Source organism: Myzus persicae, unplaced genomic scaffold (assembly GCF_001856785.1).
Source record: "Myzus persicae strain clone G006 unplaced genomic scaffold, MPER_G0061.0, whole genome shotgun sequence".
NCBI classification, from domain to species: domain Eukaryota; kingdom Metazoa; phylum Arthropoda; class Insecta; order Hemiptera; family Aphididae; genus Myzus; species Myzus persicae.
Window position 1 is genome coordinate 174,592 of NW_019101814.1, and position 15,641 is coordinate 190,232.

Sequence of the window (15,641 nt, forward strand, 5' to 3'; positions counted from 1 at the left end):
GTATAATTATCACGTTTATGTATAAATATATACGTTGCGCCGGCACCAGAAACGCGGCATACAATAGCGCTGTTCTGGCGTTTCGTTGTTTTTTTTTTTATTTATTTTATTTTTTTCACGATGTTTTGGGTTTTACATATTTTTCAATGACACGTTTATTGTGTTGTACTCGCCGAACACAGGACCGTATTATTGCGGCAGTGTCTCTACAGGCCGCCAGAACTGCGGGCGTCACGATATAAATTTCCAATTAACCGTCGTTGTTCGTGCTCCGACCGCCGACTGAGCCGAGTGCGAAGACGACGACGTGACCGCCGACGAAGCCAAGTAGAGTAGAAGACGTATCCGCCGCCGCCGCCGCCGCCGCGTATAGATGATAGCCGGTGTACCACCTTCGCAGCTATTCCGTTTCGCCAGAGCGCCGCACGATTGTCAGTCGTAACAACAACAGCAATTATTATTGTTGTAGCATATTGTACGCTGTTATATCCGGCGGGTCGGAAATCGCAGCGACGCCTCCAACATGAGTGGACATTGGATTTTCGTCCTTTTGTGCTTGTCATTTGTCGGACAGCTAGTGCTGGGCGTAAGTTGTTGTCGTTGTTAATGCCTTTAGATGTACTATTATAATATGTTATGCAATCGTGTATTCGCAGTCAGTCGTCCTCATTACTATACATCATAATATTATCTGATTTATAATTTACACAATATACCTACACGCGTAATGAACTCCAATTAATAGGTATACCTCTGCTTGTCCGATGTAATAGGTCCCTACGCTCATCTACCTGATTTTATCCCACATTTATAACCGCAGTGCACTTATTAAAATCGTGGTTTTAGACACTCGCAGCTGTTTTAAGATCATATTTCCGAATATATTATGCTTGGATTGAGATGATCTCTAAGATTTTAATTGTTATGAGTTATGACCTACTAATAAGTAATATTTGGTCGAGTGCCTATACTGTACATTGCAACATTACCTATTATTATTCGGATCGTTTTAAAAAATTATAAAATCAATTTAGAGGAGTAATTATCATCATCAACCTATCGACATTCTTAAATACCTAGTATGTTAGTTTAACCGAAACGTCCCATTTCCATTGTCCATATATATATACCTATATAATATAGGCTATATTATATTATATCCATTTCAAAATCAAATATACATTTATACCGTTGTAAAGACGTAAAGTCGTACAGCCACTTTTATTGTCCGTATGTATACGGCTCATACTCAGTGGCGTAACTGAGTAAGAAATTAGGGGGGAGGGCAAAATAATTTATTCATCAAGATTGAAACCATAACCTAATAAATTGTTTGTTTTTGCACAAGTCTTAAACTCATTTTATGGCTTTGAAACAAAATACAACTAGTAGGTTGGTACTCATAATTGTGAAATAATATTAAGTGCATTAGAGTTCATAAAAATACTGTGATATTAGCCTATAACTTGTTTAAAAACAATAATGTGATGCTAAATGATAATCATGTAATCATAATAAATTCATAAAATAATATTAATAGGTATTGACTTGTTTTGTAACCCAGATAAAGCGAAAAATAAGTCAAATATTATTCAACAGGAGAAACCTGAAATAGGTGTAGGTACTCTATAGTTTATCTGTTTATGTAATACCTATTTAGAAAAAAAAATTATCTTATAAGATATTTTCCTAGATTAAAATTCATGGATCAGTTGAGCCTAAAACAGAATTTGCATTTTAGGGTCAGTAAACTAATTGCGCTCCTTAAATTTACCGTCAATACATTAATTTTTGCTTGCCATTTAGTTTATGTCTTATTGTTATAAATATAATAAATAATAACAATTCATTAATTCAAAATTAAAATGTATATATTGATCAATTGATAACTGGTTAAATATATTTTGTTTTCGAGGAACAAAAAAGTTGTTAATTGTTGATTTGCTGCTAATATTCTATAATATAATACGTAGACATTCATGTAACACTATTATTTCATTACTATTAATTTGCTAATTGGTAGGTTAAACACACTTTTATATATACGAGGTAACACAATGACCTAACCTAACAGATAGGTACTTTTATATGATCAATATTGTCATTTATTTATAACTCGCCTTACTTCTATGGGTTGTAGCCTGTATATATTTACTGAAATTTAACGATCAAAAAGTGTACTGTCAAAAATATATCTTGTTTCACATCATCTCATTTGAACAAAAAAATATTTTGTTCTGTGCACTACTTTTCGAACAGTTATCCCGTTGATATTTGAAAACATGGTTTTTATGCATATCTGAGTAGGTATACACCGAAATACTCAATAAAAGAACAAAACGATAGTAAACGTGGCAACTTGGTTAATGACATATTAGTAGGGTACCTATTAACACAATTACACATCAAACATGTATTTGTATTATACTGTAATTCGGCGGTAAGCCATTAATTGTTTACGTTCTAATTTAGAGTTTGTTTCCTCCAATTCCTCCGAACTCTCAAAATCCACCACAATCAGACGCCGTGCCTGCACAACCAGAAGTAAGGAACGTGTATTCTTAACTGTCTTAGCAGTTTTTATGTACATTTTAAAATTTAATGTACATAGTCTAGTATTAATCATAAATTGAGTATGATTTAAGGTCAATTGGCCATTAAGCAATTTAGCCACACCTGAAGTGATCGTCATCAGAGAAGCAGCCACGCTTAATACCAGAGGTCTCCACGCAGAACAAACTAGAGACAACCCACTGGAAACCAGTCTAAAAGCTGAAGAAATATTACCAAAAGTTATTGTTACTGGCACTGAACAAAAAGCAGTCGAGGAAATTGAAACCAGAAATAATGCCGAAATGGAAACTAAAAACTTATATTCGACCAACAATGGATAACACTGAATTTGATCACATTAAACATAATGTACAATTTTTTCAAATTATAAATATCAATCATTACATAAAAATTAAAATTGAAGAGTGAAAATATATACTAAATTACCTGAAATCCAGACGTTTTTCTATGATTTTCCAAATTTCACCTACATATCCTGAGATATCATTTATGTTACCGTTATTTGTCATTAACAACAAATAAGGTGGCATCTACATGTCAAACATATCAAAATTATATTACAATTAAGTAAATATAAGGTGTATTCTAAAGTTTGGAAAATTATTATTTAATCAACCATTTTTAAATTTGTTGAATACGATTTTAAGCTTCTAATAAGTAAATGAACATAGATTTAACTTAATACTATAAACTATTTAGTTACCTTGATAATTAAACATTTACTTACATGATCAACTATCACATTGAGTGTCTTAGACATTTTAAAAACTACTGGAATAGTGGAGTATAATATAATGGTTACATGACTGTATAAAATATAAGTGAAACTAAAAAGCTCAATATAAACATTTTAATAATAGAGATAGGTCAGTTTGATAATATTAATCAGTACCACCATTATAAAATTCAATTCTTTTCTTTAGGTATTCACAATAATATAACAAGGTCGTAAAAAAAATAAATAAACAAATAATAAGGTTAAGTTTACCCATATGGGCTATATATTTTTAAATTATAAAAATAATTAGCTCAGTATAAAAATCTAAAAATTCTATAGTATTTACATGTACAAGTTAGTAAAATACATAGCAGTTAAATGTTTAAAATACAAAATACATAGTTAGAGAACAACAGTGAAAACATAATATATAAATACACTATAATACAGTTTATAATAATATGTGATTTATTGGTTATTCTTTTGTATTATAATATAAGAAAGCTAACAGGCCTTGGATATCTTTATTTTGATCATACAATGTTGCTGCCTTCATAATTGTTTGGCTACGTGGAATAATGTCAATAACTGTGCATGAAAACATAAATAAAAATCAGAAGGTAAATTAAATAAATATCAAACAAAATTCAATCTAATAGTGATTATATTATATTGTATACCTAATGCAGTGGTTAAAAATGATATAACATAACTGATAAGTGGCATAAATAAATAGGATATAGGCACACATTTTTTTATCAACATAATTTTAATTGTTATAATTAATTGATATTTGATTATGGGGACAAGCTATGATAATGAAAACAATATCAAAATTGTATCTTAATTATTAATAGTTCTGATTAGTTTGAATTAGTATGGTCTAACTCAAATACATCAGTTGTTCAAATGTGTTTGTTATATCAATATACAATTTTTTTTTTATTGAAAAGCACTTTAAAACATGAACATATTTACAGTAAAAAGTAACCAAATTAAATAGTATAATGTTTTATTTATATAAATTGTAACCAACTGATGCTACAAATAATTATAGTAATTGCACTAATGACAACAAGGACATAATAATTACTATTTATGTACCTAAAGTACATATTTGCAGTGTCAAATAGTAATTTAAGTTAAAGTACTTTAATACAAAATTATAAGACAGGAATATGCATAAAATGATATTATTGCAGGTATTATTAGATTTCATGACAAAATACTAAATCAAATAAAATAATAGTAGGTAAGAATAGTAGGTAAGTACACAACACTTACGTTTAAAGTTGTTATCATTTTCCTCAAAAATGACTTGGTAGCCTGAATTTTTTTTTACATTTTTCATGGTAATATTGATTACAGTAGTTATTTCATTACATTCAATATTCATATTCAACTGTAAAAATCGCTCATACATGTTAACTCCAGTTCTAAATGAATTTATTTCTCTTTTAAGTTTTTTTAGGCTTGCTTTTTTTTCTAAAAATAAATAAATAAAAATAATTAAAAACTAAAACATTTTTCCTCACACTAACATAGAGTGTGGCTCATTATCTTCTTTAAGGAATGAACAAAAATAAAATGTACAATGTATCTATATAAATAATATGTTAGGTTACCTTTATATACGTGGGTGAGTTGCTCTTTGGTTTTATTTATCTCGTCATTCAGCTCAATTTCTGTAACTCCCAGAGTACTGCATTCATTATTAATAGACTCCAAGCGATCGTTTTCTGTTTGCAATATCTGCTGTTCACATTTGACTTTGTCTGATATGTGCTGAAGTGTATCACGGCTCTTGCTAATTTTGTTATTTACATCTGAGAGATTTTCTAAAAATAAGCAATATAAAACATTTATAATCTACACAACATCTGGCATTATAATATACATACTTAATGTCTTGTTGTATTCGTCTATGTCCTGTGTGTATACTTTCAGTATATCATCATGGGATCGTTTTATTTTGTTGATAAAGTTTTCCTTTGAATTTTGGTGTGCTAATTCATAGTCGGTGATTATATTATCAATGTCAACATTAAAATATCTCGTCATGGTGGAAACTGAAAGTAAAAATCAATCAATATAAAGTCAATTTTTTATTAAGTCAAACATGATTATTCTTCTGCAGTATAATCGAGGTACTTATTTTAGAATAAAAACATAACAAGTTCAATCATCATCAGTTTAATTGCATTTTAAATTGTATGGGAATGAAAAGTTTGAAGAAGTAGTTAATATTATTAGGCTGTACACTTTTCCTAACCTAACCAAGACTGAACTTGACATATCAATTGACAGAAATCATTACAGATTTAACGAAACTTACAAAGTATTATGCAGATGTCGTATAAACCACGGTTCGGGAGCGCAGACAATCGATAGATTGTAGTGAAATGACGATGATGATAATAATATTATTTTAAACGAGAATTACAACTGTGTGGCGGACGGCTGTAGTCTGTGGCTAATAATTATTGTTGTTGACACTCTTGACAGTGCTCACTTGACTCACTTGACTCCACTTATGGCATAGACATTAGACACTTCTATTGAACTTGAACAATGGACTTGGACTTTCAGCTTATTGGCTATATTATTTAGAGTTTAGACTTGTTGGTTTTCGTTCTTTATCTACGCTAATCACGACTGGTTCCTTCTTGCTGTTGTCGTTGATAAGATGAACGATAACGGTCGTTTGAATGTTTGAAACGATCGACCAATCATGCGCGTCCGTGATGATTCCGCCGAGATGCGTCGCACCACGCCATCTACGTTGTCTCATCTGGTTTTGCGTTACTTTTCGTAACTGCACACCTGTCCCCTAGATCCCGTTTATACTATTATTATGGATCATAATTTTATTATTATAGAAGTATTTTTTCAATATTAGTGTACGGTGTTTCTAAAAAAATATTGTAAAGAATGTAAAGGTTAGGTTTTCTACGATATTAATATGATAACGAACGTGTTGATCATTAATAACTAGGGCACGAAAGTTATAGAAACTTAGAAGGAAAAATATGCATTCATTTAGGCAGATTTGCAAGAAATAATAAATTGTAAAATATGCATACCTACAAATTATCCTAAATTATTACAAAATAAAAAACATCTAAAATAATGTTATTATCAATTTGCACTATAAGATATTTAAAATAAAATTATAATATTTTAAATACGGCGGAAAACTGTTTGGCGTTTTGACATTTTATTCGACTGTAAGAATAGTTTTAAACAATGTATTCAATAGTGGTACTTTGAAATATTATCGAAATGAAGTCGTTATATTAATAATCGACGTCGACGATAACAATAAATACCTACCTACGTCAAATAAAACTGAGTTCCATATTAAATATTATTATTAAAACACACGGCTTAAGAAAGAAAAACTATTAAACATGCATAATATGTGTATGGAAATCAATGAGAAATATGCTCTTTTCCCTACCTACAATTTACTATACATGTATTTTCTTTTTTTTCTTTTGCACCCACCAATGTATAGTTTGGACAGGGCCGGCCGTAGGTCTTTTGCCGCTCTAGGCAAATCTAATTTACGCTGCCCTATATGCAATAGTTAATTTTTTTGAGCGGAGGGGGTTGAATAAAATATGGACATTTATTTTTAACTATAAACCCTTGTTTTGTTTAAAAAAAAAATGTTTTGACTGACCTCAGTTTTCTTTACGAAATATAAAATAATAATAATAAGATTAATATAAATGTTGGGTATGAAATAGAACAAGTAATATTTTTGACCATCGTCACTCATTCAGTATCATTTTCATAGATCAACAATATGTATTTAATTAAAAATTAAAAAATATATAACTACGCAATTAAAAATATATTAAATGAAATTAATTTTGCGAGCGTTTTCTTGGGCAAAATCAGTCGGTAAATTTTTAAACTCCAGGTTTTCCATTACTTATTTTAAATAGGAATTTTAGCAAGATCACTTAACCTTTCTTGACTCATAGAAGACCTCAAATAGTTTTTAATTATTTTTGATTTGGAAAAGCTCTGTTCACCAGATGCAACCGACACAAGCATAGTTAAAATAATGTGAAGTGCTACAGCTACATTTGGTTACGTTCTCGGTAAACGAAATATCAATAGTATATTATCATTAGTTATTACACATTTATTTTTGTATATTTTGAACAATGAACATACAATTCAGCATACTACATTATATTATAATAATTAAATCACTTTGGTTCATTCGAAATTTGCCGCCCCCACACTAGTGCCGCCCTAGGCGGCTGCCTATTTTGCTACCACATTGAGCCGGCCCTGAGTTTGGATTTCTAGTTTGGTCTGCTATAAATCGTAAGAATATAGCAAAATATTATTTTATAGGTACAGTTGAATATCTGTTTATGTGCAAAATGTTTGAGCGGGGTATATTTAGTAGTAGTTTGGCATGTTACTTTGGGAACTCACAGAGACAGTCCGATTACTTATAAGCCTATCCATTAATATGAATCATTAGCTGAACAGGGGAACGAACCATGGAGTATGGATAATATTTTATTTTTGTGACAAGCCCCAGGACCATTCAAGCTGTATGCACCGGGCCCAGTGTCATTGCACAGATCTGACCGCCTTAAAGCTGCAGGCTTTGTACATTATATTTATTTGTTTGAAAATTAGGAAAAAAAAAATTAATTACATAATAAACTATACCTAGTTAAAATTGTTATGTTTCATTCAAATATCCAATTTTGTCAAAATTAAAATTTCAAATAGGTATACAAATGCATAGAAAAAAAAACACATTTATAGTTTAGAAATTGTACAGACATAATATAATAGTGTACAGTACAGGTGGCCTTACGACTTACACGATCATTAATTATAATCGAAACGATTTAATCGATTAATTATTTGACTAACCGTTCAGATCCGTGGCTGATGTTTAGTGAAGTACAATTCCCGATGCTATTTTTATAAGACATAAACACTTTATATCATAATATGGTGCAATGGTTTGGTGTACAAAATAATGCTGTACCCGGGTTCTTAAGTTTTACCAATATATACATTTGTTCAACGGTTTTCTCAAATTATATACGATGATATGTAGCATGAGGCCAAACAATTTGCTTAAAAAACAAAATTGATCTGAAATACTCCAGACATTCCAGATGTGCCTTATTTTACTCTTGTTGGTACATAACGTTAGACTAATAAACAAACGCCAAGTTTAATTTTATGTCAATATTATATTATTATATCTTTTAAAGTATTACAAAAAAAAATCTGTTCCAAATTTGTATTAAAATGATAAAATATGGTTATAATGTTGACCACTATTATTTTCAAACAAATAAAACATAATTTAATTATTCAAATAATATTAACATAATGCACATTATGTGTCTTATTTTAAATATATATATTTTTTAATAATCACTAATCAGTAGGAATCACAAAATATATACGTCCTATACGAACACTACTCGTAGTGTACATAAACTGGTCATGGACATTATCACCAACCAGCGGTGCCGAAATTTACAATTCAAAAGAAGAAATAGTTTGAGAAGTTCAGATAAAAATGATAAATAGTAATCTATATTTTTAAAGCTACCTATTTCTATTTTTGGTATAACACAATAAAATTGACATGACTCGTTTGACACAATGGTTAGATTAATTATTATTTTTAATGAGCAATGATCTACGTTTTCAATTAATATGGTGCAATAAAATAAGAGAAGTAGGTAGTTGTTAGTTAAATTGTTTTAGTTTAATAAGTTGATCACACCGTTAACTGTAGAACACGTTATGCTATATAATATGAGCTGGTTAGTATGATAATAACAATAATTATTTAAAATTGGTATAATAGTAGCTATTGTATAATTCGCTGAAATTAAATTTTCGTTTTCATGTATAGAAATTGCTTAAGTATTGTTTACTAGAGCTGTTAAATGTCATTTAGATGTTTTTACTTTTTAGACAATAAACGCATACAAATACCAACCAATATAATATATATATATAATATTTATATAATTTAGATATTAGTGATATTACAGTAGGTAGGTCGTAGGTACCTATCTATTATATTATTAGGCATATTATAATAATATGTACCTACAGATAATCTATGTATTATATGGTACCTACATTTAAACAATAATAACAATTGCAGAAAATGGGAAATTGTTGAAGACTATTATTTATAGGTAATAATAATAGTTGCCAACTGATGATAATTTGTTTTTTAACGTTTTAACATTTTCATTCATTTTATTTATTTCTACACAAATTTAAAAAATATTTTTCACAAATAAAAGTTTTGTTAAAAATTGAAAATTATCTTGATATACGGTATACCTACAACCAGTATAACCTATGTGTCACTGTATCAGAGATTATTGGGTAAATTATTACCATTGGTATTGTATAACAATTAATCTATATATAACACATTATTACAGTATTATATATATATTATTTAAATCAAGACATTTTACAATGTTTGCAATAATTTGACAATAAGTAATTCTAATAAATTAATAGATAATACACTATGGCATTTGGTATGGACAAATGATGACATAATCACACAATAGTATAATATCTCATATTAATTAAATTAATTGTTTGTCTCTTAAACAGTCTACACCATTTGAGTTTTTGTCTAAGTAGTGGGTTTTTTTGGAATTGTGATGATACATAGACTAAGGCATTACAAATAAGTGGATTACAATGTGTGTTTAAATTTTGGTAAAAACAATTATTATAAATTATTTGGGCTTGTTGTTTTTACGTAATTGTTAATAATATATTTTACTACTCAAGCTTAGTGTTTAATTATTTTAAGTATCCACAATAAAAAGTATTACACGGTTAATTTAATTTTTTTTACTTGAAATGTCTAATCCTAATGTACATTGGTAATAATCGCCTAATTAGTAGAGTTTTGTATTTATGACAAAAATAAGAATAAAATCATGAACTTTGATTTATTTTGTTGCCTTTAGGCCTCATCACATACGACATCGGTTAGGTGAGCCTACACGGCTATATTCAGTAATACACATAATTAATTATCTAGTGCCTAGACGCCTGGTTGCCAGGGTATTATAGGTACCTAATTATATACATATATATATGCATTCTATTGAACTTGATTCCTGTAATTTAATTTGAAAATTAAAATTCCCAAAGCAGAATAGGTTTCAACATAATAATAAAAAAAAATGTTGAGAACTTTTAATATTTCTATAATATTATTATACAATTCTATACCATAAACTTTAATCGGAACACTATACATGAAATATAATATATTAAAAACTATTATGCAGTAATTTAATTTTCCAATCTTACATTGGAATGGGGAATTTCACTTGATATCTGTGATGGTATTAATAGTATAAATTAGGTAAAAATACAAAATAATACGATTTATAATAATTCTGAATGTCATTAAGATTATAAGTTCAAAATATTATGTTATAATAGTATTATTTAATATTTTACTATATTTTTATATATTATGCATCGTACAATTGGATCAATGATATACGTAATAACTAATAACTAATAAGTATAGTTTTCTGTCCAACTGCATTGAGTTAAATCAATGAAATGTATTAAAAAAATAACATAAATATTTGTGTTCAAAAGTATTCGTAAATATAATTTAAACTTACTTGTTCACCATCTATAATCTGATTTTTAGTTAATACTATATTTGTGTCTATCGGTGTACCTACCTATATAGGACTAAATTGAAATTAATTTATACCTGTTAGATGTTGCCCACTTAGACTTTCATTTGTTGAAAAATATTTAAGTAATATTATTAGTTCTTAAATGTAACTGAAGATACCATTAAATCGCAATACGTGTAGTGTCATTGTATAATAATAATAATAATAATAATAATTTAGTTATTTAAAATTTATAAAGATCTCAAATTTCTCTTGATGCTTTATAAAATCAATTAAATATACCACAGACTGAAACATACATTTGATATTAATTTTTTTTATAATAAAACTTCTCAGTGCGTACCGTTATAATTTTTATGTATTACGATTACAATAAGAGAAAACGGCGTAAAAACGGTTATTATTTTGTTTATGACTTATTGCAGTTGTGACTGTTTGAATTAAGGTGAAACCTTGCCACCATTTAATACAAAACATGGGTGAAAATGAATTATGCCGATTATTTGATAACATTTATCGATATTAACAATGCATGGATTCGATTTTATTTCAATGAATATAAATGATATTTTGTACGTTTTATAAATAGTTAGAATACATTATTACGAATGTAGGTAATATCCAATAGCTACTAATTAGGTAAGCTTATAGCTTATATATAGTTAAGTAGTTAAGTAGTGTAGATTCTATAGTTACTTTGAAAAATGTATACGTATTGATACGCATTGAATATATTATTAAATGACGACGAGTGGCTCACATAATACCGCATTTTGAATAAATTTAAAAAGGTCAATTGAAGAAAACTATATGGAAATGTTCGTTTACGCAAATTTCCTGTCTTCTTTGACAAAAACCATACTTTCCAATTGTAGCGACGATGATCCACGTAAATCCTTAAAAAAAGTTAAGATACGATCAGAGAATTTATTACTTTTGAAAATAATATTATACGACGATATTTACATACCTACTTCTATTATGTAAACAACTTTGTTTTTTTTTTCTGATAGTGAATTTTAGTAATTTCAAAAGGAAACATTCATACGGTATACTCAACACGTTTGTGTTTATGATTGGTGTGTAATGTGTGTTTACATTTTTTAAACCGTAGTCGTGGGACGCTTTATAACTTATGACAGATTTTAAATTTTTGCAGTTTATTATAATATTCGGCAACAAGTATCATAATATTTACACGAACCGTATGGATATACGTACGCCCATTTGCAAGACCTGTGTGTTTTCTGTTTTCTAAATAATATACACGTAATTTTTGACATTTAATGACTGCTTGGAGTCGGATTTATGCAGTACAATATTGTAGCTGGTTCGTTGCACTTTCCACGCACACGCATACAAACAACGAATAGTGGTTATTATTATTATTGTCAGTGAGTATGATAATTGTTTGAAAACGGCAAAACGATTTTGTACCTATACGATATTTCCGACTTGAATGATTTTATTGGACAAAATATAATAATATATATGATATGTAGGTATATTGTATTGGTTTTTGGTATACTACTACTTCTATAGTATTTCAATATTGTGTTTAACTCACGTGAATTCGTATATAAAGGAACATTTTTTAAGCTCATCAATCAATCAGTGTTATTAAATATTTATAATAATAATAATGTAATTAGCAACAAAATACATAAGTATAGAAATAACATAACATAGGTAATTAAAAAATTCCAAGCACGACCAATAACCGTATAAATGCTTGTAAGCTGTAACGGTTGAGCTGAGTTTAAAATAAATGAGAACAAATAGTTAAGAAAAAGTAATTGTACAAATTAATGTAAGACTAAAATATCAGAATTAAGACATTAAGTATAAAATAATTACAAATTAAAAAGAAGTGAAAATGTTGCTAATATAATTCTTGTACTTTTTAAAAGTAACAAAATTCTTTAAATTAATATTATATTAACGATACAAAGAAATTCCTTTAATTATTCCACAACACGTCTCAAAATTTGTTTGATTAAATGGTACAATTAAATTACAATTATTTATAATTTCGAAGTCTAAATATTACTAGCATTAACTTTATACATATAAAACATGTTCATAAGTTTTAATGAGAGTATACGAACCCTAAACTCAAAATAAATTAAGTTGGAAGAATGTAGTCTAGGTTTATTAAGAATACTTTTAATTAAGACATTTATAGTTACTTAGAAATTTTAGTTTTTTTTTGGGAGGGAGGGGGCTGGCAATAATGTTAGTTTGAATAATCAAAGTAAAATTGCCACTCGCCGATTTATATTAATTAAACCAGCGACTAATAGGCTTACAATTTAATTTAGAGAAGAGTTTAAAATTTTGCCCCCCCCCTCCCAGATTTTCAACTTTAATGCTACATGGATTTATACAGTACCTACCTTCATCAATCTAAGGCCCTGACAATTAAATACGGGTGTTATATCTAACGTAGTATGGATAATAAAGAAACGAATAGTTTGGAGTGAACTTAAAGGAAGTTACTCTTTCTAGTAAGAGGTTATGAAATCAAAATATATAATTTTACATAATAATATTTATGTGCTTTTTCAATTTTTGTTGTTGCTTGTTAGCACCTATAATAGAATCATACACTAGAATATTATAATCAAAATATAAACGAGAATGAATAGAAAAGGGGCATACAACTATATTATTATTTATTACCATCGATATTTCTAAAACAAAAAAAATTATTCCCACTTCAAAAAATCAAGTAACATGTCCTCTTCTTAGTTACAAATTGTCTCTTAAAAATTACTGTAAAATATACAGTCACATTGGAGTTTTTGAATTTACTTACAGCGTTTTTTAAACGAATCAATTCACACTTTACTTTTGGTTTTGTAATAACGACTAATGAGTAATGACTCGACGAGTATACCATATGTCCATATAATACCTATTAGTTTACCAATCACCAATATACCATTGTTTAATAACACAATATATCATGGCATAATGACAAAATTACATTAACTATACGACAAACTTGACGTTTTGGATTTTTTGGGTTTTTGTTTATGCGATGGAAAAATAATTGCTCAAGTTTTAAATACATTTATGCACCACCTAAACGCGTCTGTTCACTGTTGAGACCAAAATTAAAGATTTGATCTCATATGTCTTCATAAATAATATGAGTGTCATTTTTTTCAAACCAGAATGACAGAACCGTAATAACACACTTACGCGCTGCAAGGTTATTAAATGTAATTAGAACATTGCACAATAACCAGCCAATGGAACACTCGACTTTCTTGTACCTACCTATATATTATATTCGCAGTTCATTATCGTCTCAGTTATTTTTTCACGAAACTGTTATGCACTTATTGCACAGCTTAAGCGTGTACAATAATTATAATATAATTAATATTCACTGCCCTATAAAATTATATGCGATCAAACAGTTTAATAATAATATAATAATATGATTAATAATAACACATGCTATATGAAAAAATGTGTATTGTTTGTTGTTATGTTTTACAAAAACGATATTTTTAATTTTCGGCATGTCAAACTATTATTGGCACTTTTATTAATCGTTTATTTCACTTTTTTATCATTAACAAATTATATAATATCACTCCTTCTCATACGGCGATTTAAATAATTAATATTATGATACTTACCTCTGTGGGTGGCGGTTTTATAGTTCGTCAAAGCAATAAATGTTGTATTAAACTTTTTAGAGTCATAATGTAATGTGATGAAATTAAAAAAATAATAATAACAAATACAAAGTCTGGTAGAACAGAAATAGTATAAACGATTTCGTTGGCTTCAAAAATATTGTGTCGATTCAATTCTCTGAATTTGAATGTTGTTACGATTTTTCATCAATAATCCACTCGGAAAACTAACTTTTCCTTTGAAATAACATCATGGCAATATAGCAAGATATAATAATTACAGGTATAGCGTATAATATACATACATATATGTATATATAAAGGTACATTTGAATTTTCAGAATTGGTATATTATGTTTATTTTGTTTACGATGTACAACATAACACGCGTAATCTTTCAAAACTAAATTAAGGATCAAATGCATTAAATATTATGAATTTGTAAGATAGAAACCGAACAGTGAACGGTCTGTCGGCTGTAAAATAAATTATGTAGATATAATATAGGTGTAATGATTTTTTTATCTACTATTTATCTATTCTAGGCTAATATTTCCGGGATGAATTAATATATACATTTTATTGCTCAGAATTACCGAATATTCTTCAGTTTTCTTTTTACGTAAGTCGTCGAAAACGAACAAAGCATCTTGTTGTTAAAATTTTTTAGTAAAATATAAATGTTATTTTCAAATAGTTCTGTCTTTTAAATGCTGTTATGTTTTTTAGACTATTGATTTAGAGAACATTTTAAAGAATGTATATTGTTTTGTTCGTTAATTGATATTTACGACGCACCAGTGTCAAAAATATTTATAAAATGTTAAGTGTTTTACGTTAATGCGATGTTATAGCTGTCGTATATATTTGTATTTTTTTTATGTATAGGTACTTCTCATCTATTCGTATAAATTAAAAAATATATATGTGAGTAACTTATAAGAGTAGTTAACAGTAATAAACTTCTCGGACAACTTTCATAAGTTATGA

At 28.2% G+C, this 15,641-nt stretch overlaps 2 protein-coding genes across 3 annotated transcripts; one reads left to right on the forward strand and one right to left on the reverse strand.

Annotated features, from left to right (window-relative positions):
- Positions 1-58: 58 nt before the first annotated feature.
- Positions 59-3,006, forward strand: LOC111030490. The gene is made up of 3 exons (XM_022310009.1): positions 59-586; positions 2,473-2,544; positions 2,646-3,006. The coding sequence occupies exons 1-3, from the start codon at positions 524-526 to the stop codon at positions 2,892-2,894; spliced, it is 384 nt and encodes a 127-aa protein (XP_022165701.1). The 5' UTR covers positions 59-523; the 3' UTR covers positions 2,895-3,006.
- A 541-nt stretch (positions 3,007-3,547) lies between these two features.
- Positions 3,548-6,035, reverse strand: LOC111030511. Of its 2 annotated transcripts, none has more exons than XM_022310041.1 (5): positions 5,814-6,035; positions 5,194-5,361; positions 4,918-5,130; positions 4,577-4,777; positions 3,548-3,880 (listed from the first exon to the last, which is right to left on the reverse strand). In XM_022310041.1, the coding sequence occupies exons 2-5, from the start codon at positions 5,351-5,353 to the stop codon at positions 3,768-3,770; spliced, it is 687 nt and encodes a 228-aa protein (XP_022165733.1). In that variant the 5' UTR covers positions 5,354-5,361; positions 5,814-6,035; the 3' UTR covers positions 3,548-3,767. The 2 variants fall into 2 exon arrangements, with proteins under 2 accessions (XP_022165733.1, XP_022165732.1); XM_022310040.1 differs by having other exon boundaries at positions 5,628-6,027.
- Positions 6,036-15,641: the final 9,606 nt, after the last annotated feature.